Consider the following 21,002-nt stretch of genomic DNA (forward strand, 5'->3'; position numbering starts at 1 on the left):
TTGCTTTGCTGTTCTAGCCATTTCCTTGTACTTGTAAAGAATTTGTAACACAGCCCGAACTGTCAAAATTTAGGAGTAATTCCTACAGTGGGAAGTTTCACTGTAACTTCTTTATTTTGTGTGTGTATCTAGTTGTGTGTGTGTGTATATATATGTATATATATATATATATATATATATATATATGTGTATGTGTATATATATATATATATATGTGTATATATATATATATATATATATATAATATAGTGGGTCAACTTTTAAATTTCGAAATACCAAAATCTCGAGTTTTGAGATACCAAACCCAAAACATCGAGATTTCGGTATCTCGAAACTTAAAAGTGAAAAAAAAAGACAGCTAAAATAATGTTTTTGCAGGGGGCAAGCCCCCCTGCACCCCCCCCCACTTAAATATACCAACTTCAAGATTGCGCTACAGTGAAGAGAACGGTAATGCTCCCATTCCACTTGCCATTCTCTTCACTGTAGGGTGATCTCGGAGTTGGTATATTAAAGTGGGGGGGGTGTAGGGGGGCTTGCACTCCTGCAAAAACATTCTTTTACTTTTTTTTTTCCTTCACTGTTGAGTTTTGAGGTGCCAAAATCTGGTTGTTTTGAGTTCAGTATCTCAATTTGGTATTTTGAAATGTAAAAGTGGACCCATATATATATATATATATATATATATATATATATATATATAGATATATGTGTGTGTGTATATATATATATATATATATTTTTGTCTATATATATATATATATAGATATATATGTGTGTGTATATATATATATATATATATATGTGTATGTGTATATATATATATATATATATATATATATGTATGTGTATAAAATATATATATATATATATATATATATATGTATGTGTATAAAATATATATATATGTTTGTATCTGTGTGTGTGTATATATACACATACACACACAAGTGTAGAATATATGCTTTGATTGTCAGTCTTGGTTGACCACTTTTGGTAGACTGGAGATGGTCAACAGGTGTAGAAGATCTCACAATTCTTGGGATTTGAATATTTACTTTTCATGATTTGGTGTCATCTGTAAGTTTTGCATGTGCCAAGGTTGTTTCTTGGCACATGCATAGCAGTGTATTGATATTTGCATTTTCAAGGTATTGTGGTGTCCATTTGTGATGTCAAACAAACACAAATGATGGAAGCTAGTGTACATACATGCACACACGTGTGCATGCATGTGTATATATACAAATGTGTGTGTAAATGTATGTGCACCCATGAATATAAACACACATGCGCATATTCGTTTTGTTTTGGGGAAGAGTTGCCTGAAATCATATGCAGTGATTATAAGGAATTATCTGTGAATTTCCAAGGAGCACTTGGAAACTAGCTTTCTAACGTTGCTTGTATGTATTTTTTTTAAGTGAATTTAGCATTTGTTAAGTCTAAACTTCCCCTTTTCAGCATAGTGTCATGGAGAAAAGCTCTACAGGAATTACAGATGTTCATCGTGTTTCACTGTTGCAGTCATTACACTTGGATTGTCCTGCTGGCAGGCTACCAGCAGTCGGCCTGAATTCCAAAGTCCTGGTCCGATGTCGGTTGCTGTCGCCTCTTTTCTGGCATCAGTGCGCCAGGGGTATATAAGATGCAGCCGACGCCATTTTTTTCTTTCTTTCTTGCCGCGCGGTGCCCAAAGCAAAAGCAGTTCGCAAGTGCCGGTCGGCCGACTCCTGAGATTTTCGACATTGAATTTCAGATCCGAAGTCTTCAATAAAGCTAAGTACCCCGTTGAGGAAACTTTTTCTTGATTCAGACCTGAGATTTTCGACATTGAATTTCAGATCCGAAGTCTTCAATAAAGCTAAGTACCCCGTTGAGGAAACTTTTTCTTGATTCAGACCGATGTCAGTAAAAGTTAACAAGTGTATTTCTTGTGGGAAGCAAATACCTCATAAGGATTTTCATTCTTACTGTATTCCTTGCCTAGGCCCTGACCACGACGTTGCTAGTTGTTGGTTTTGCGCTAGATTTAACCAACGCACTATTAAGCGTCGGTTCGATTTTGCTTTACATTACTTTGGCCGAAGGTTTAACTATATAATGCCATCGGAACAACTGACGACCGGAGTTCATAAAAAGCACAAGGAATAAGAAAAGGACAGGCATCCGAGGTCCAAAATAGACGACTAAGCCTCTTCTAGGCCAGTCGCCGGTTCTCAGTGAGGCGCTTTCGCAGCCCCTGACACCCTCTACCTCAGAGCCACAGGCTGCCTCCGACGCTCATGTGGAAACAACTAGGCCTCTGGAAACTCAAGGTATTGGGCCTACAGAAACTATTACCTCAGATGGGTCCGGAGCCGCTGAGCAGGCATCAGCTTCTGAGGGTGTTTTCAGACCTACACAGGTTACTATCAAGACCACTTCAGCAGCCAAGGCAAAGTCTAAAACTCCTTTAAAGACAAAGAAACAAGTACAACATTCTCCTGGACAGTCATCCATGCCTAAGAAACAGATGCTTAAAATGGCTGAGGACCTAATTACTTTGATCAGGGGTTCCCATCCCCCTCCTGATAAAAGGCCTAGGCAAGACACTGACTATGATTTCTCTGACCAGATTTCTATTTCATCTGATTCCTCTTCAGAACAGGGAATGTTCTCTTCCTCCCTATCAGGACTCTGATGCTGAAGAATCTATCCCTTCAGCCTCTCCTCCTGAGGACTACTCTTTTGGAGAAACCCTGCACACCATGAGGGAGCATTTCCACTGGGAGAGCCAAGATTATTCAGAATCCAAGAAAAGGCTAAGAGACTTTCTTTTATTGCCTCAACACAGACCTCTTGCTATTCCTCCTGTACTAGACATTGTAGATGTATTTTCTGAGTCCAGTTTGTCTCCTGATTCTTTACCCTTTGCGCCAGTTAAGCCAGATAGGTACTACAGGGTTCCAGATTCACATAAATTTCTTTATAAAAACCCTGCTGCTGACCCAGAAACTATATTTCAGGGTCCCAAAGTGGTCAAGGCTTTCACTGCAAAAAAACCCTGTTCCCTCTGATAGGGATTCTAGAACACTGGACAGATGGGGGAAAAAAGTTTACACCTCTGCTAATTTAGCTGTGAGGGCTTTAAACTGCCAGTTTCACATGCTTAAATATCAGCAATATCTAATGTCTCTGGTAAAACAGAAAATGCTGACAAACTCTGAATGTCCTGAAAACAAGGAAATGCAGGATTTATTGCATGCAGCTGAACAAGTTGGGAAAGCATACTTTGCAATGTGGTTTTGATTCACTTGAGGCTTCTTGCAGGGCCGCAGTTGCAGGCTCTGTCATTCGAAGGTATGCTTGGTTAAAGGAACAGAGCCTGCCTGATCATGTTAAAGCAAAATTATTGGATGCTCTATTACAAGCATGATACTGTGTCTGGTGTTAAGGCAGAAGAGGTGTTAAAGAAAATGGAGGATAAAGCAAAATCAATGCAGACAGTAAAGGATTTCTTACAGGTTCAGCCACCCAGATTTAGCAGGAACTGGCCTTCTAAAAATTGGTCTTTTCCAATGTCAGACAGGCCACAAAGAGGCATATACAGACGCCCTAGAGGCAGATCTCAGCCCCAAGGCTCATATAGGCCTAAACAATGGGGTGCTTCAACCTCCAAAGGCGGAGAAGACGAATCACAACCATATAGGAAACAGTCCCAATGACTTCCCACTACCAATGCCAAGCACTAAACTTTTGGCAGCACCCTTAGGGGGAAAACTAGCACTATTCTCACAAAATTGGCACATGATCACCCAGGACAAATGGGTACTGAATATTGTTTCTCAGGGCTACATGTTCCACTTTCACACCCTCCCAAGGGCAAAAGGTATGCCGGACCTGCCACACAATCAATGGGCAGAGGCACAAAAACAAATTTCATCTCTCATGGACATGAGGTCTATTCAAAGAGTACCACAGCAAGAGCAGGGGCAAGGATTTTACTCAAGACTTTTCTTGGTACCCAGAAAGGACAAAGCCTGGAGACCAATACTGGACCTGTCTCCTCTAAATACTTTTCTGGACATTCCAAAATTCAAAATGTTGACACTGCAGCAACTTCTTCCCATGCTGGGCAAGAAGGCTTGGCTCGTAACTTTGGACCTCAAAGAGACATACCTGCATGTCCCAATCAGACAATTTTGCAGAAGATACCTCAGATTCATAGCTGGCTCAATGCACTATCAATTCCCTGCACTGCCCTTTGGCTTATCTACTGCGCCCAGGGTCTTCACAAAATGCCTGGCACCAGTAATTGCATTTTGCAGACAAAAAGGAATTCAAATATATCCCTACTTGGACGACTGCCTTATTCAAGCAGAGAGCAAGGACATTCTACTAAAGCATCTGGCGTTTGTAAAAAGACTACTAATTTGCCTAGGGTACACAGTAAACGAAAAAGAAATCAAATCTAGTGCCCTCTCAAGAGATAATATTCCTGGGTGCAAGCTTAAATACAACTGCCCAGATGGCTTATCTCACGCCAAACAAACAAAGGCAGTTGACTCAGTACTTCCAAATGATGGCAATAAAAACCCAGTTACCTGCAAGAACAATTCTGCAAGCTTTGGGTTTCATGGCATCCTGCATTCTGCTAATTCCATATGCAAGACTGCATATGAGGAAGCTACAATGGTATCTAAAAAGTGTTTGGACTCAACATTGCCACAGCCTGGAAACAATAATTACTCTCATTCCCTGCCTGCAAAAAGAGTTTCGATGGTGGGCACTGACCTGTCACCACAACAAGGGACAGCCATTCACTTTACCCACAGCCAGCCAGACACTAACAACAGATGCATCGGATTATGCCTGGGGGGCACACATGGCAGGAAAATGTATTCAGGGCACGTGGCCCGCAAGCCAAATGCATCTTCATATCAATCAAAAAGAGATGCTAGCTGTACAGAATGCCCTGACAACCTTCAAGGATCTACTCCATCCAGGACAAATATTGCTAAAGACGGACAATACTACAGTCATGTGGTACATAAACAAGCAAGGGGGCACACATTCCTACCCCGTTTGCAGGTAAACCATGACTTTGTGGAAGACAGCATTGACCTATCAAGTGCATCTGCAGGCACAATTCCTGCCAGGAAAGACAAATACTGTGGCAGATGAACTAAGCAGAAACGTAATGGACCCTCACGAGTGGAGACTAGATCCACAAGTCATCAGCATGATAACTAGGAAATGGGGATGCCCAGACATAGATCTATTTGCCTCCCCTCACAACTGCAAACTACAGAGATTCTGCACAAGAACTTATCACACACAAGCATTGAAGGTGGATGCTCTATCATTCAACTGGAAAACCCTGACAGTTTATGCCTTTCCTCCACTGCCTCTCCTCCCCAAGGTACTCCTAAAGGTCAGACAAGAGAAGCCAAAAATGATTCTGATTGCCCCAGACTGGCCACGCCAGCACTGGTACCAATCCTAAAGAGCTTGTCTCAAGGTCCAGCCTGGACTTTACCTCAAATTCCTCATCTTCTGACCCAACAAAACAATCGGATCCTGCACAGCCAACTCAGAACCTTAAATCTGGCTGCATGGCGAATAATATAACCACTCAGAACACACCTCTCTCTAAAGCAGTTATGGATGTCATTTTGGAAGCCAGGAGGCCCATCACCAGAAAATCTTATGCAGAAAAATGGAAGAGATTCTGTGCTTGGAATCAGGCATAAAGAATTGAACCGCTTGTTCCAAATATTCCTCAGATTTTACAATACCTAACTGAGATGCTGGACAAAGGCCTATCCTTCTCATCAATTAAGATCCATGCCTCTGCCATTTCAGCTCATTACAATATGGGACCTCCTATTTTCTCACATCCACTGCTAAAGCAGTACTTCAGAGGGGCCAAAAACATAAGACCCCCTAGGAGATCACCGGTACCTTCTTGGGACCTCAATTTTGTCTTGGAAAAGCTCACTGCCTCCTTTTGAGCCAGCCAGCCAATACAGCTGAGATAAAATTCTTATCATGGAAAACAGCTCTGCTCCTAGCAATAACTTCAGCAAGAAGAGTCTCAGAGTTACAGGCATTAATGGCAGTGGAACCTTTTATCATTTTCCATCTGGACCGGGTTTCTCTAAGGACAAATCCAACATTTATGCCAGAGGTAGTATCCAGTGTGGCTCTTAACCAAACCATTCATTTGTCTACTTTTTATCCAAATCCCCAGAATAAAGGGGAGAGACTTCTGCATTCTTTGGACATAGAAAGGCAGCTACGCTTCTACTTGGACAAAACTAAAGCTTTCAGAAAGACTGAGCAACTTTTAGTGGCATATGCTGCAGGATCACAAGGAATGGCTATCTCAAAGCAGACTATTTCAAAATGGATAGGACACTGCATTCTTTTCTGCTATGCACAGCATGGCAAATCAGTGCCTAAGGGCATTAGGCCACATTTGACCAGGGCAGCAGCCACATCAGCAGCCTTTCTCAGAGGAGTACCAACCAAGGAAATTTTGGAGGCTGCAACTTGGAGTTCAGTGCACACCTCTACCAAGCACTACCACTTACCTCTTTACTCTATATCCAGAGCAGGCTTTGCCACTGCAGTTCTGCAGGGCCTCCTAGTCACTCCTAATTCTATTTAGACCCAGCTGCCCAACCTCAGCTTTGGGATTCAACCTTGCAGTCCAGGTTACCCACTCACCATCCCCCTTTCTTTGCTGGGACTTGTCTGTACTTCTCTATTCTATACAGCCTATGTGGTGTATTTGCTTGTAGATGAAGGTATTCGTTATTTTAGTGTATGCTTTTTATAAGCAATGTTTTTAGCCTACCCTTTTGGGGGCACCTGACATCTGTGGCAAGAAAAACTGAAGAAAATGACCTCTGCAGCATCTTATATACCCCGGCGCACTGACGTCAGGGAAGAGGCGACAGCAACCGACGCTGGACCAGGACTTTGGATTTCAGGCCGACTGCGGGTAGCCTGCCAGCAGGATAACCCAAATGTAATGACTGCAACAGTGAATACACTCGAACATCTACATTTATGGTAGGTACACAACTGTACTTTGTTACATTAACCATTTTTCTACATTTACAGTTTAGAGTTTTGAATTGTTTTTATTTATTGCAGTTTGCTTTAGCTTAGATTGGTTTTGCTTTGCATTTGTTTTGTTTTAAATTTGTTTTTATTATGAAATTTTAAAAGCAAGCATTTAGGGAAAATTAGGAAAATTTTCTTTACTATTCTGTGCTCTGACTGCAAAGAGATTAAGGCTAGGTGATCTGTGGAAGAAATTGAGAAGTACCATTTATTTATTTTTTTAAGGCTAGCAAAAAAGAACTGTGTTAATCTTTTGGAGCAGTCACTGACCTGCTGCTGATGTAAGACTACTTTGGAACTCTACAGTTAGTTTACAGTTTTAAATTCTTTTATTAGCTTCTGTTTGTTTACTGGAAAAGTCAGACTGGGCCGGAGCTGACCCCTTTTCAGCAGAGGCCTGGGGATAAAAGCTCCACACCTTTACAAGCATTAAATTAAATTAACAACGTGGATAAGTGTAATTGTGCTTAGTGTGCGTTAACCAGAGCAGTTAAAGAAAGAGTCCTTGTATAATGATGTCATTACAACATAGAGTTAGAGAGACCTAGAACAACATTGGTTATGAAAAAGGCAATAATAGTTGTACAGAGTTTGAGATAGAAACTAATGTGTCTGGAAAGTCAAACAAGAAAAAGGTGATGCGAGAGAACTCGAATGAGTAATCAAGTGATTAATTGAAATGGAAGCAGTAGCAGTTAAATGGAAATGTTTATTTTACAATGACTGGCCATTTTAACATTCACAAATGAGCGCACTGATTGGTCAGCCCTACCAGCATGCCCATTGTAAATTAAGCATATACCAACAGAAGGAAAGTCTGGATGCCCAGTCTTTCGTCTGTTAATATATGCTATAACTTTTTTTAGTTTTCTTGACTATAAAAGTAAAAAAAAATAAAATTTGATATCCAGTCCAAGAGGTATGAGAGAGTATGGAGAAAATACTAGGAATATCAGGTACGTTATTCAAAACTGAAGAAACGTACCTGATTTTCTCGTACCTCTAAAGTGTACGAATTTCAACCTTTATTTAAAAAAAAAAAAAAAGAGAGAGGAGCAACCATAGATCTTCCTTTCTGTTGCTTCCTTTCCAAAGCACTGATTTACGGATTTAGATAATTGATAGTATCCACAGAAAACCGAGCTGTACATTTCAAAAAGTTAGTGAATCTATTTAAATATTCTGTATACACTTCAAGTTCAGCATCATTACCAGCCCACAAAAAAAAATGTCATCCGCAAAGCATTTAAATATATTTTATCATAAAAAGGATGCAGTTCACTATAAACAAACTGCTCTTCCAAGCACGAAACAACAATATTGGCATACATATTTGCCATTGGGGTGCCCATCGCTACCCCATTTTTCTGTATCCGCAATTATCTGTATGTTAGTCTAACTAAATGTAGTGGAGGTATAGATACATAGAAAAGAGATACACTCCAACCGATATATCCACAGAAATAGTATGCATGCCACACACACTTTTAAGGGTTTAGTCAAAGGACAAATGTTAAGAGCCAGTCAACTAAACATGGATGAGGCCAACTTTAAATTGGAACTGGATAGAATGACCACAGAATTTGAATGCTGTGGTTATAATAACTCATTAAGACATATAGCAGATGAAGTATTTATGGAAAGAGCAGGCAAAGCGAGACCCCACTTTTCTAGTAAAACTATCCATGTTAGTTCATGTCATAATTCTATTAAAAATAAAGTACGTTATGTCATGACACATAATCTTAGATCAGAGGGTGTTAAGAATAGTATTAGAAACAACTGGGGTATTCGTAAAAACATGCCTGAGATAATCAGAATAGTTGGAGAGGTCCACATGTTCTCATATCGTATCTGTCCAAATTTGAAACAGATTATCCTATAAGGACTTTAAAAATAAAAGCTGAACACAAGTAGAAAACGGGGTACATTTCCTTGTTGTAATGGCTCATGGACAGAACCCACGTGGTAAGAGTTGCTGGAGCTAGGTCTGACTCTAAACTGGTTACAAGTGGCGTTCCCCAGGGCTCAGTCCTAGGACCACTTCTGTTCGATGTATACTTCTCAGATGTGCAGGCAAGCACAGGAGGACTACGGCTGACCAAGTTCATAGACAACTGCAAACTAGGGGCTATAATTGACTCTCCGGCTGACACAGACATCCTCCAAAAGGGTCTCACTGAGACAGATACCTGGTGTCAAAACCATGGCCTTAAGCTAAATGCCAAAAAGTGCATAGTCATCCCCTTTGGAAAAAACAAAGTACACACAAACTGCTACATAGGTGGTAGACCCCTAAATACAAATGTCATACTAAGGGATCTGGGGACCCAAGTAGATAGTAACGTCTCCTTTGATAATCACATTGCCAAAGTGGTTAGAAAATCCTTCTATATGGCCCACCTAATCACAAAAGGGTTTGCATCCAGATCAAAAGAGGTCATTGTGCCCCTCTATGCATCACTCATCAGACCCATCATAGAGTACAACACCCCATTTGGGATGTACCTTACAAGACACCTGCAACAGCTGGAAAGACCACAGAAGTACCTCACCAAGAGGATCACTGACCTCAAGCAGATGCCCTATGTAGCTCGACTGAAGAAACTCCAGCTGTACTCTGTTGCATACCGCCTACTCAGAGGTGATCTCTGCCTGACATACAAAGCCATGTCCAACCCAAAATTGATGGACATGCTCCTCCTAAAGCAAACCATATCCCCTTGAGCCACACGCTCTAGGAATCTAAACCTCACCACAACAATAAATAGGACATGCTGGAGAGATAGATTCCTGTCCCAGAGACTTCCCATGCTCTGGAACAAGATTCCAGTCTACATTAGGCAGAGCTCTTCGCTAACCCTGTTCAAGAGAAACTTTGACGAGTGGATGGGAAACAGAAAGTTTACCCTGGGGATCACTTCAATGGCTCTGCTGGACTGAGGCACAGGGAACTAATCTAAAGGGGCGGCGAAAGCCAACACATTCCGGCTAGGGTTATAAATGCCTTCGGGCAGATAGCCTAGTACCTACCTATGAACCTGTATGCTGTGATGATATAAATACAAGTTGTGAATTTATACATGCTAACGTTAAGAAGAAATATACTTTCAGGTGTTTTGCAACTTGCAGTACCTCTGCCATTGTGTATATGGCATGCTGTAAGGTATGCTAAGTATTCTGCTTAGGGAAATGCACAAGAAGAATGAAGGACAGAATTATTGACCACAAACCTGAAATACATAGAGAGGTAACTAATGCTTTGGACAAGCATATGAGGGAGAAAGGAAGTACACAGACATTTAACTTTAGAGTGATTGACATCAGACAGAAGAAAAAATGGGGGGGGGGGTCTCAATAATGAGTTTAGAATTGTGTGAATACTCATGTATCACGCATTTAGAAGTTGATTGTTTTCCAGGTTTAAATACAGCAGCAATTAAATCTGTTTTAAAAAGAAGATAGTTAACTTTCAAATAATATCCTGTGTGGTTAAATGTTTTACTTATTTTATGGCTATAGTGCTTTTAGTAACACTTTTACCTGTATGTCTTTAAACTGAAGTGCTTAGTACAACTGTGTCATGTGATTAGTTTTATGGTTTGAATTACTATTTAAATGAAGGCGTTTGATTTCTTTTTTACCCACTGATGAAGGGTTGATCCCGAAAGCTTTGTTATTTTTTTCCTGTTTGGAATAAACGCTGCATTTTACCTCAACGTTTCCAGGCTTTGGATTTTTTTTTACAACTGGAATCCTTAGTCTGCCAACTCATTGCACTCCAGGAAAATATGTTCCAAGTTACGCCTTTCTTCCCCATCAGTTCTCCAGCATTTGCTGTTTACCTGAGGAAAAATTCTTTGAAGTCTACTTGGGGTATTAAAATACCTATGGTGGTAACTTCCAAGCAAAGATCCTAAATCTTCTAGACTATATTGATCAATATGCTGAACATCTGTTGTTGCCTAATCAGGGTTTGTACATTGTTGTTCCTTGATTTGTGTAGTTTATTTTCCAGATTACAAGGTATTGCTGCATATGTGTGTATGGAGAATTTTCAGAAAGAAATACCATTGTCACTATCCAAGTTTGTTCACTACCTTCAGACGGCAAGGATGCGACTGCCTGCTGAATGTACAAAGACAATAATTGGGATCCTTGAAACAGTAACATTTTAAGTTTAGTTAGGAGGAATGGATACTTTGTAAAATTGTAGTTTCTTGAAGTATTTCAGAGGTACAGCAGCTTTCAAGTTAGTAGCAAGGGTGCAATCCCTCACTCCCACATCAGGGGATGAAGTCCCCCCCTGCCAAAACACCTAGAAATTGCTAGTTTTGGTCTGAATTTCCGTTTAGTTTTTGAAGTTTTAGGACTGACAGTAGCAGGTCTGCTGCTTCCAATAGGGAGTGGTTATGAATCTTTAAAAAATTCCTTATTCTACACTGAAACAGGTTTGTTATGTATTCATTGCCAAGCTATGTTTATCAGATCTACAGGGTAAGTAATTATAAATCACATTATGCTTTTGCAGAACATTTTGTTCAAGTGTAAAACAATGCATTTTAAGTTATGCTGCGAGTTTGCCAGTTAAAGTTGATAATTTCAAGTGTTTAGTGTTCATGTTTGGTAAATGGAAGATTAAGAACCATAATTTGGGGATATTTTTCCACCTACTCATAAAATCAGTAAATAACTTGACTTATGAGGTGCATAGGTAAAAAAAAATGTGAAACAGATGAAAAGTAGTTCAGAATGACTGGGTATTTCATTTAACAAAGACCAAGTCTTTTAGTTCATGGTTTGTATTTTTTTCTGTATTGCACTGTGGGAGGAAAGGATGAAAATTTCAGAAGCAATGTAGAGTAAACATAAGGATCCTTTTATATTTTCAGGTATGTTTGTAGGCACTCTGTCGTAGTTGTAATTCATTTTAAGTTGGTAGTATTAGATATATGCATAGCTCAAAGATGGATTTATTTTCTTTCTCATCTTTTTAGTGTCACAGAGCACATAGACTTTGCCACACCGTTGCAGGAACCAGCAGTGGAACCTTTGTGCAACCCAAACCTGCCAGCTAGCATGCATACACTGGATCATCTCCAAGGAGTATCTAACCGGGCTAGTATACACTATACTGGAGAAAGTCAGCTTAAAGAGGTAATATCAGATAGTTTGTGGTACTGTTTTAAGTTATTCTCATCAGGTGTATAGGCAGACCCCAGTTATACATGCTTATCTTAATTGATGACAAGCTAAATTGACTTGTTTATGGTCTAAAGTGCCTAGATAACTGCATTTTATTTAAGATGGATTCCTATGGATTAGCACTCCAACTTGTAATCATAGCATGATAAATTGTGAGTAGATCACTTACTGCCTTCAAAATAGTCTGCCACTATTTCATACATGTGGAGAATCCAGTCACCAGACATCACTGTTGTGACACATTTCTTAGCAGATATTTTGGAGACCCCGCCCAACTCATTTCATTGGCATGTTTCTCATTAGTAGTCACACAGATGTTCTTCGTGTTTCACTGTTGCAGTCATCACATTTGGGTTATCTGCCTGCGGGTAGCCCTCAGTCGGCCTGAATACCAAAGTCTTGGGATTTCTGCGTCGGATGCTGTCATTTCTTCCATGGCATCAGGTCATCAGGGTTGTAAAACATGCAGCCAACGCCATTACATCAGCTTTTCTTGCCGTACAGCATCCGAAGCAGAAGCAGTTCGCAAGTGCCGGTCGGCCGCCTCCTGAAATTTTCGTTTTTCGAGTTTCAAACCTAAAGTCTTCTAAAAGGTAAGTACCTCGTTGGGGATCCTTTTTTCTTGCTTTAACCAATGTCAGAAAAAGTTAATAATTGTCTTGCCTGTGGAAAGCAAATCACCTCAGAGATTTTCATTCTTACTGCGTCACCTGTTTAGGCCCAGACTACGACGTTCCTCGCTGTCGGTTTTGTGCCTTGTTCAACACCTGAACTCTTCGTTGGGCTATTTTGTCACTAAATTCTTTTGCTCTCGTTCTCCGTATTCCAAAATGGCTTTGATAAGCCATCTGACTACTGATCTTCTGAAAAAACTTGAGGATAAAGACAGACCGCATAGGCCCAGAACTGCAGAGGCTTCCATTAAGCTAGTCGCCAGTCCATCGCTACTCAGTGAGGCGCTTTCGCAGCCCCGGATAACTGTTTCTACAGATTTGCAGGCCTCTACGGAGACCCATTCGGAGTCTGTATGCAGCGAGATGCTTCTTCGACTATGGAACTTGCGGATGTCTCTACCTTGGATGGGGTCCAGTGCCGCTGTGCAGTCACCGGCTTCTGAGGGTGTATTCAAGCCTTCCGATTTTCATATTAAACCAACGACTTAGTTTCAAACCAAAAATACCGAATTTCTCAGGCCCAGAGTTCGCACTATGCCTAGGAAACAGACGACCAAAGCGCATTCTCAGGCCCACATGCCTCAGAAACAAATGCTTAGAATGGCTGAAGATCTTATAACTTTAATTAGGGGAAGCCAGCCTTCCCCCTCAAAAGACCAAGAACTGATTTTCCTTCTGATTCTTCAGTTCCATGAGTCTGTCGACTCTGATCCTTCTGATTACCAGGACATACCCGTATCTACCTATGAGGATTCTGATGCAGAGGATTCCATTCCCTCTGCTTCACCACCAGAAGATTTTTCTTTTGGTGAAACCCTGCATACCTTAGAGAGCATTTACCGCTGGGAGTCCCAGGACTACCCACAGTCCAAAAAGAGGCTCAGTAAATTTTTAAACTTGCCTCAGCACAGTCCTCTAGCTATCCCTCCTGTTCTGGAAATTGTAGATGATGTCTTCTTGGAATCCAGCGTTACCCCTGATACTTCGCCTGCAGCTCCCAGGAAACCTGACAGGTATTACAGAGTACCTGACTCTCACAAATTCATCTTTAAGAATCCTACTGCGGATCCAGAGACCGTTTCCTAGGGACCTAAAGGCATTAAGGCTACAACAGCCAAAAACCCTACCCCTTCAGACAAGGATTCTAGGACTTTAGACAGATAGGGTATGCCATCAGGGCTTTAAATTGCCAGTTTCATATGTTAAAGCATCAGTAGCATATTATGGAGCTAATTAAATAGAAAATTATGTTGATTCCTGATAGTGCAGAACATAAAGATTTACAAGAGTTAATGCATTCTGCTAACCAAGTTGGAAAACATACTTTGCAGTGTGGTTTTGATGTCTTTGAAGCATCTTACAGGGCTGCTGTCACTGGGTCTGTTCTTAGAAGGCATGCTTGGCTTAAGGAACAAATCTTGCCAGACCATGTCAAAGCAAAATTACTAGATGCACCATTAAACCAAGAACGCCAGTTTGGCAATAAAGCAGAAGTTGTACTCAGAAAGATGAAGGAAAAAGCTAAATCTATGCAAACTGTTAGATTTCCTACAGGTACATCCACCTAGATTCAGTAGGCATTGGCCTTCTAAAAACTGGTCCTTTCCAGTCCCTCCCAGACCTTCTTAGTCCAAGCCCAGGGGCAGCAGACCACCAAGATTACAGTCTCAGGTTGTTATGCACAGATCTAAGCAATGGAGTGCTCCCACCTCTAAAACAGGGAATAGTAAGCCACCTTCCTTTGGTAAAATCTCGCAATGACTTATCCTTACCTCTTCCAAGCCTTGCCCAAGTACTTGCACCCTTAAGAGGAAAATTCGCCCTGCATGCAAAAAAACTGGGAGTACATCACCCAGGACAGATGGGTCTTGAACATTGTATCCCAGGGATACAGATTCTACTTCCACTCACTGCCAACCCCAAGTGGATGGCCAGACCTCCCCCCAAGCAAGTGGGCAGAGGCCCCAAAGCAAGTACTGTCTCTTCTCAGTATTAAGGCTATTCAGCCTGTCCCAGCAGCGCAAAGGGGACAACGTTTTTACTCCAGACTGTTTCTGGTACCAAGAAAAGAAAACTTTAGGCACCCTATCCTGTGTCTGTCTATTCTCAACACCTTCCTGGTGGTTCTAAGGTTCAAAATGCTTACTCCAACAGCTGCTTCCTATGCTTGCCAAGGACTCCTGGCTAGCCACCCTGGACTTAAAAGAAACTTATCTGCACATCCTCATAACGGAATCTTGCAGGAAATATCTGCGTTTCAGGTTAGGCTCTGCACTTCCCTTTGGCTTATCTACTGCACCCAGAGTATTCACAAAATGCCTAGCTCCAGCCTTTGCATATTGCAGGCAGAGAAGAATTCAAATTTACCCATACTTGGATGATTGCCTGATTCAGGCGGACAGTCACCAGCACCTGACATTTGTAGAGAGACTTCTAACTTCACTGGGGTACACAATCAACGAAAATAAATCACATCTGGTACCCAGCCAACAGATTGTATTCCTGGAAACAAACTTGAACACAGCTTCCCAGATGGCATTCCTCACTCCAGAAAAAAAATGTATTTGACAAAATCCTTCAGTCTACTGGGCACCAAAACCCAGCTATCTGCAAGAAAAATACTGCAAGCCCTAGGGTTCTTGACCTCTTGCATTCTACTAATTCCATATGCAAGACTGCATATGAGGAAACCTCAATGGTACTTAAAAAGTCTCCGGTGTCAACATGCTCAGGACCTGGAAACAATGATTCCAGTCATTCCTTGCCTAAGGGAAGAGTTCATTTGGTGGGCAGAGGCCTGCTACCACAACAAAGGATTCCATTTCACTCAACCCCCTGCCGCCCAAACCCTAACAGATGCATCAGACTATGCATGGGCGGCTCACATGGCAGGGACAATGCATCCAAGGCAAATGGAGCCCGAAGCAAATTCACCAGCATATCAATCAAAAAGAAATGTTAGCTGTACAGAGTGCTCTGACTGCCTTCAGATGCCTTATTCTTCCAGGGAAACTATTGTTAGACGGACACCACCACAGTTATGTGGTACATGAACAAGCCCATTTACCCACTCTGCAGGATAGCCATGGCTCTGTGGAACACAGCCTTGAGCAATCAAGTGCACCTGCAAGCTCAGTTCCTGCCAGGCAAACTAAATTCACTGGCAGATGTCTTTAGCAGAAATCTAATGGACCCACACGAGTGGAAACTGGAACCCAAATCATTCACGCTTCTGATCCACAGGTGGGGGGCACCAGAGTTGGACCTCTTTGCTTCCCCTCAGAACCATCAATTGAGCAAATATTGCACCAGAACTCTCCACAGCCAAGCAAGGAAAGAGGATGCCTTGTCCTTTACATGGGAAAACCTCTCAATCTATGCCTTGCCCTCTTCCCCCCCCTCTCGAAGGTTCTACTAAAGATCAAACAGGACAAGCCAAGGACAATCCTGATTGCACCAGACTGGCCACGCCAACACTGGTGCCCACTTTTGCGCAGTGTGACAGTACTGCCACCATGGCATCTGCCTCAGACCCCCTCCTTCCTGTCCCAGCAGGAGGGCCAGATTTTGCATCCTCCACTACAAGCCCTGAACCTAGCAGCCTGGCTCATCCCCTGAACTCATCACCAGCAACCCTCAGTAAACAGGTGCTGGATGTCATCCTTGAGGCAAGGAGGCCTAGTACTAGAAAATCCTATTCAGAAAAGTGACAAAGATACTGTTCTTGGAGCCAGTCTCAAGGAATGGACACAGCTGTGCCCAGCTTACCTCATATACTAGAGTACTTAACAGAAATGCTCCACAAAGGCCTGTCCTTCTCATCAGTTAAGATTCATGCCTCTGCTATCTCGGCTCATTATAATACCGAGCAACCCCTCTTCTCTCATCCTCTGGTCAAACAGTTCCTGAGAGGAGCCAAAAATTTAAGACCCCCCAGGAGAGCTACCACTCCAGCCTGGGACCTTAATTTTGTATTGGAAGAACTCACGCTTCCACCCTTTGAACCAGCAGTGCCCAAGGTGGTGTCTAGTGTGGCTTTAAGCCAATCCATTCATTTGCCAACCTTTTTCCCTAATACTCAGAATAAAGGGGAAAGAATCCTGCACTCTGGACGTGCACAGGCAGCTTAGGTTCTATCTGGGCAGGACTAAACTTTCATATGAGTCAGCTTTTGCTACAGGGACAGAGGGCAAGGTCATTTCAAAGCAAACCATTTCTAATTGGATAGCACACTGCATCCATTTCTGCTGCAAACACCATGGGAAACCTACCCCACAGGGGATCAGAACACATTCCACTAGGGCTACATCAACCTCTACAGCATTTATCAGGGGAGTAACTACCAGGGACATCCTTGAAGCTGCAACCTGGAGCTCTGTACACACCTTCACCAAGCATTTCCACTTATCTATCTTTTCTAAATCCAGAGCTGGATTTGCCAATGCCGTCTTACAGGGCCTGCTTGCCAGCCCTAATGCTTCTTGACTGCCTCCACCCATCCTCAGCTTTGGGAATCAATCCAGATGTGATGACTGCAGCAGTGAAACACGAAGAACATAGTACAATTGTGTACACTTACCATAAATGTAGATGTTGGAGTGTATTCACTGTTGCAGTCCTGGTTACCCTCCTTCCAGCCCCCCCTGACTTTTCTATACTTCTACCTATTCTTTTTTGTTTGGCCATATCTTATAACATTGGTATTTACTTTCTACTGGGGGTGTTCCACACCAAGTAATTGCTTCCTATTGTGGGGTCTCCTGACATCTGGGGCAAGAAAAACTGATGTAATGGCGTCAGCTGCATGTTTTATACCCTTATGTCATGGAAGAAGCGACAGCATCCGAAGCAGAAATCCCAAGCTCTTGTATACAGGCCGACTGAGGGCTACCTGCAGGCAGATAACCCAAATGTGATGACTGCAACAGTGAGTACACTCGAACATCTACATTTATGGTAAGTGTACACAACTGTACTTTTTTCATTACAAACTGGAATAAGTGGTAACTGTGAATGTGAGATGATCCTTGTAGAGATTTCCTGTAACACTAAATAACAGAATTTGGGTTATATTCCACTTTACCTAAAGGATCTACAGCCTGAAGTCCTAAAAACAGTGGCTTGCTTCCTTACTTCTCGAGGCTAACATAAGCTTGAACTGGAGTGCACTGAGGGAGGTATGTCCGTAGATGTTCAAGACGCATATCACATGGATCACTGTTGCAGTAGCTTTTATGGGTACTATCTCCTGGAACTGGCCAGTTTCACAAAGCTTTGTTTGCCCTTCATGCACTTCAGCTGTCGGGAGCCCAAGCAAAGCTTCATGAGAAAGAGAGTTGGAGTGCAAAAAGCTTCAGACTTTTTTTGCCACTGAATAGAGAATGCACTTTTAGGCCCCATATGTCAGCTAGCGATACTCAAAGGCTGGGCAGATAAGCCCCTTGTAGAAGACATTCCACTATTTTCTGATTTTACAAAAAAAACTTGTATTTTTTTCTGTCAGAATTCAGAATTTATGTTTGGCTAGGAAACCAAATGTTTTGGGACTGTCATTTCATTTCTAAGGAAGTTTTTATGTAAATGCTTGTGTGTGTGGGTTTTGCGAGGAAAAGTGTCATTTTTGACTAAAACATTTTTCAGTACTGCAGTGTTGGTTTGTTTGGGGCAGGATAATGTGCTTGTGGGGGCTGTCAGTAGTTTACTTATCTCAGAGATCCTCTCTGTCTCACAGTTTACTGACTTGTTTAGGCTGCGCTTCCTGTTTTGATGTTTTTTCTTTGGCTTACCTGTGGAGTTACCGTTGATCTTTAAGATTGTACCTTCTCATGCCTGTAAAAAGATAAAAGTTGATCTGATGGCAGTTTTCATTCATTCCTCAACTATTGGGCTCAGATCTGGCTCGGGCGATACCGTAGCTCGTGACCATCAAGAAAGCTCTAGAGCTTCTCCCTACCTGCAATGCACCAACCCCAACATACCTCAGATCTCATTTGTTGCTTTCGCAAAATAGATGTGGTCATTTAAGCTCTCGAGCATTTTATCAGATTAGTGTATTTTTTCTTTTTTGTTAATATCTTTCCTTTTACACTTAGTGTATGTCTTTTTATATACCATAGTTGGTATTTCACTAATATTTCCCTAGTTTCTATTTAACTTTCTGTTGCACTTTTCAGTGTGTTTTAGTGTACCATTGTTGGTATTTGTTTTTCTTCCTCCTCTACCACCTCTAAAAAAACTTTTTATTCCTTTCCTCCTATTTATTTTACATTTGTTAACTGGGTTAGTCTGGCTGAGTTTTTGGCTCATTTTCAGCAGAGACCTGGGGAGAAAAGCTCCTCAAGACTAGAAAACAATTTATTAAATTTTAGTAACATAGCAGTAACAATCAGCTATAGGATCTTACAAGCAGAGACCTGGAGAGAAAAAAAGCTCTTCGGGCAATTCAATTATACAGAGTATTAAGTTGGCAGACAAGTATGTGAGTTGTTACAAACAAGGTTTTAAACAATTAGCAGAAGAAAATGTGACTAGTTACAATATTATTTAAGCTGCTTAAAGCAAAATGAGTTAATAGGCAGATACTTATTTAAAGTGGGTAGGATCTAGTTGTATAGGAGTTTGGAAACAAGGAAGGAAAGTAAGCATGGCTAGTAGGAGATGTAAGGGAGGTAGAGTATAGGAGACAGATTAGACAGGTAGGTTGCTTTGAGGCTGTAAGAATTGAGTGGTTGGGGATAGAGGAAGGGAAGAGGTAGAAGAGGCAGGGGAATAGTGTTATAGATACTTTGTGTGAGGTGGTGAAATAGGTGAAATGATGGTGGTTTCAGGGGGGTTGGCTACAGTGGCAAGACCACTTTGTTTTTAAGTATTTCCTTGTGGCTAATTTGAAACTTTTGCTATGCTGGAGGGATTTTATTTCCAAGGGGAGTTAGTTCCAGGATATAGCTGGGTTATAGTTATAGAGAAGGCAGCCTGTTTTGGTTTTGGGTTTGTAGATGTCTAATAATTCTTGAGTTTCATCTGACTCCGAACTCGTTGAAGTTCTGGGGTGTTGGAGTCTGCTCCTAGGTCATCGGAGCCATCTCTCCTTGTCCTTTTTTGGAAGAAAATGTTTGAGAAAGGTCCATCTGGGTTCAAGAAGTGCAAGAAATGCAGTCATAAGCTTTTACTTTGGGATGCACATGACCTGTGCATTTATTGCCTAAGCCCAGACCACCTAAATATTGACTGTTCTATTTGTAAAAATGTCAACACGCAAGCCATTACGGATCGTAAAAACAAACTTATTTTAAAGGGGTGGTTATCTACTGCTTTTACAGAGGCAGTTATTGGGGCTGAACTCCCTCAAATTACTTCAAAGGAGACTTCTAAAAAGCCCCCCAAGCCCTCTAAGTCTTCAACTCTGTTCTCAGTGGAGCCTACTGAAAAGAAAATTGTCTGATCCGAAGGCTGCTGTTTCTAAGCTTTTGCTCGGATCACCAAGATCATCTTCAAATCTGAGTTTGTTGGATCCGAAACTGCTTCTGAGAACTTATTCGCCTACCACTGACCCCATACCTTCTAGGGTCCTGTTCTTGTTTCTGGAAAAATGGCATTCAAGGTCCCCTTCTGTAGCCTCCTGTCATTCTTCCAGGAGTCTCACTGGAGCCGATGCAGATAGGATGATGATATTCCTCTTGGCACAGATAGAGATAGGGGTTTTCCCAGCTCCTACCCCGTCAGGTCAGGAAGCTTTCCATAGCACTACACCTCTACCTTTGGCTCCTTCTCTGATCTGGCAGCCTGTTTTGGAGCCCTTGGATTCAATTTTGCCATGACCATCTGGGTCAGATAAAAGGATATCCTTGTCATCGGATCTGATGATTTCTCTGAGTGCTCCAGCTTCAACGAGTTCTGAGTCAGATGAAACTCAGAGCCATGGTGTCCCTGCAAGATCTGGAGTCAACTCCGACGTCATCGGAGCCATCTCTCCCCTTTGGAGCGTCGGCTTTGGGCAGTTCAGCTCTG

The 21,002-nt window shown here is 41.8% G+C and overlaps 1 protein-coding gene across 2 annotated transcripts in view; it reads left to right on the top strand.

Annotated features, from left to right (window-relative positions):
- The window catches only part of TTC17 (tetratricopeptide repeat domain 17), a 3,338,929-nt gene that overhangs the window by 2,812,706 nt on the left and 505,221 nt on the right, over positions 1 to 21,002 (top strand). For both annotated transcript variants that reach the window (XM_044083397.1, XM_044083398.1), the window contains one exon: positions 12,114 to 12,273. In XM_044083397.1, the coding sequence (XP_043939332.1) occupies positions 12,114 to 12,273 (160 nt within the window). The remainder of the gene's footprint in view (positions 1 to 12,113; positions 12,274 to 21,002) is intronic.

The sequence above is a fragment of the Protopterus annectens genome, chromosome 9.part0 (genome assembly GCF_019279795.1).
Source record: "Protopterus annectens isolate FY-2018-M chromosome 9.part0, PAN1.0, whole genome shotgun sequence".
NCBI lineage: Eukaryota > Metazoa > Chordata > Ceratodontiformes > Protopteridae > Protopterus > Protopterus annectens.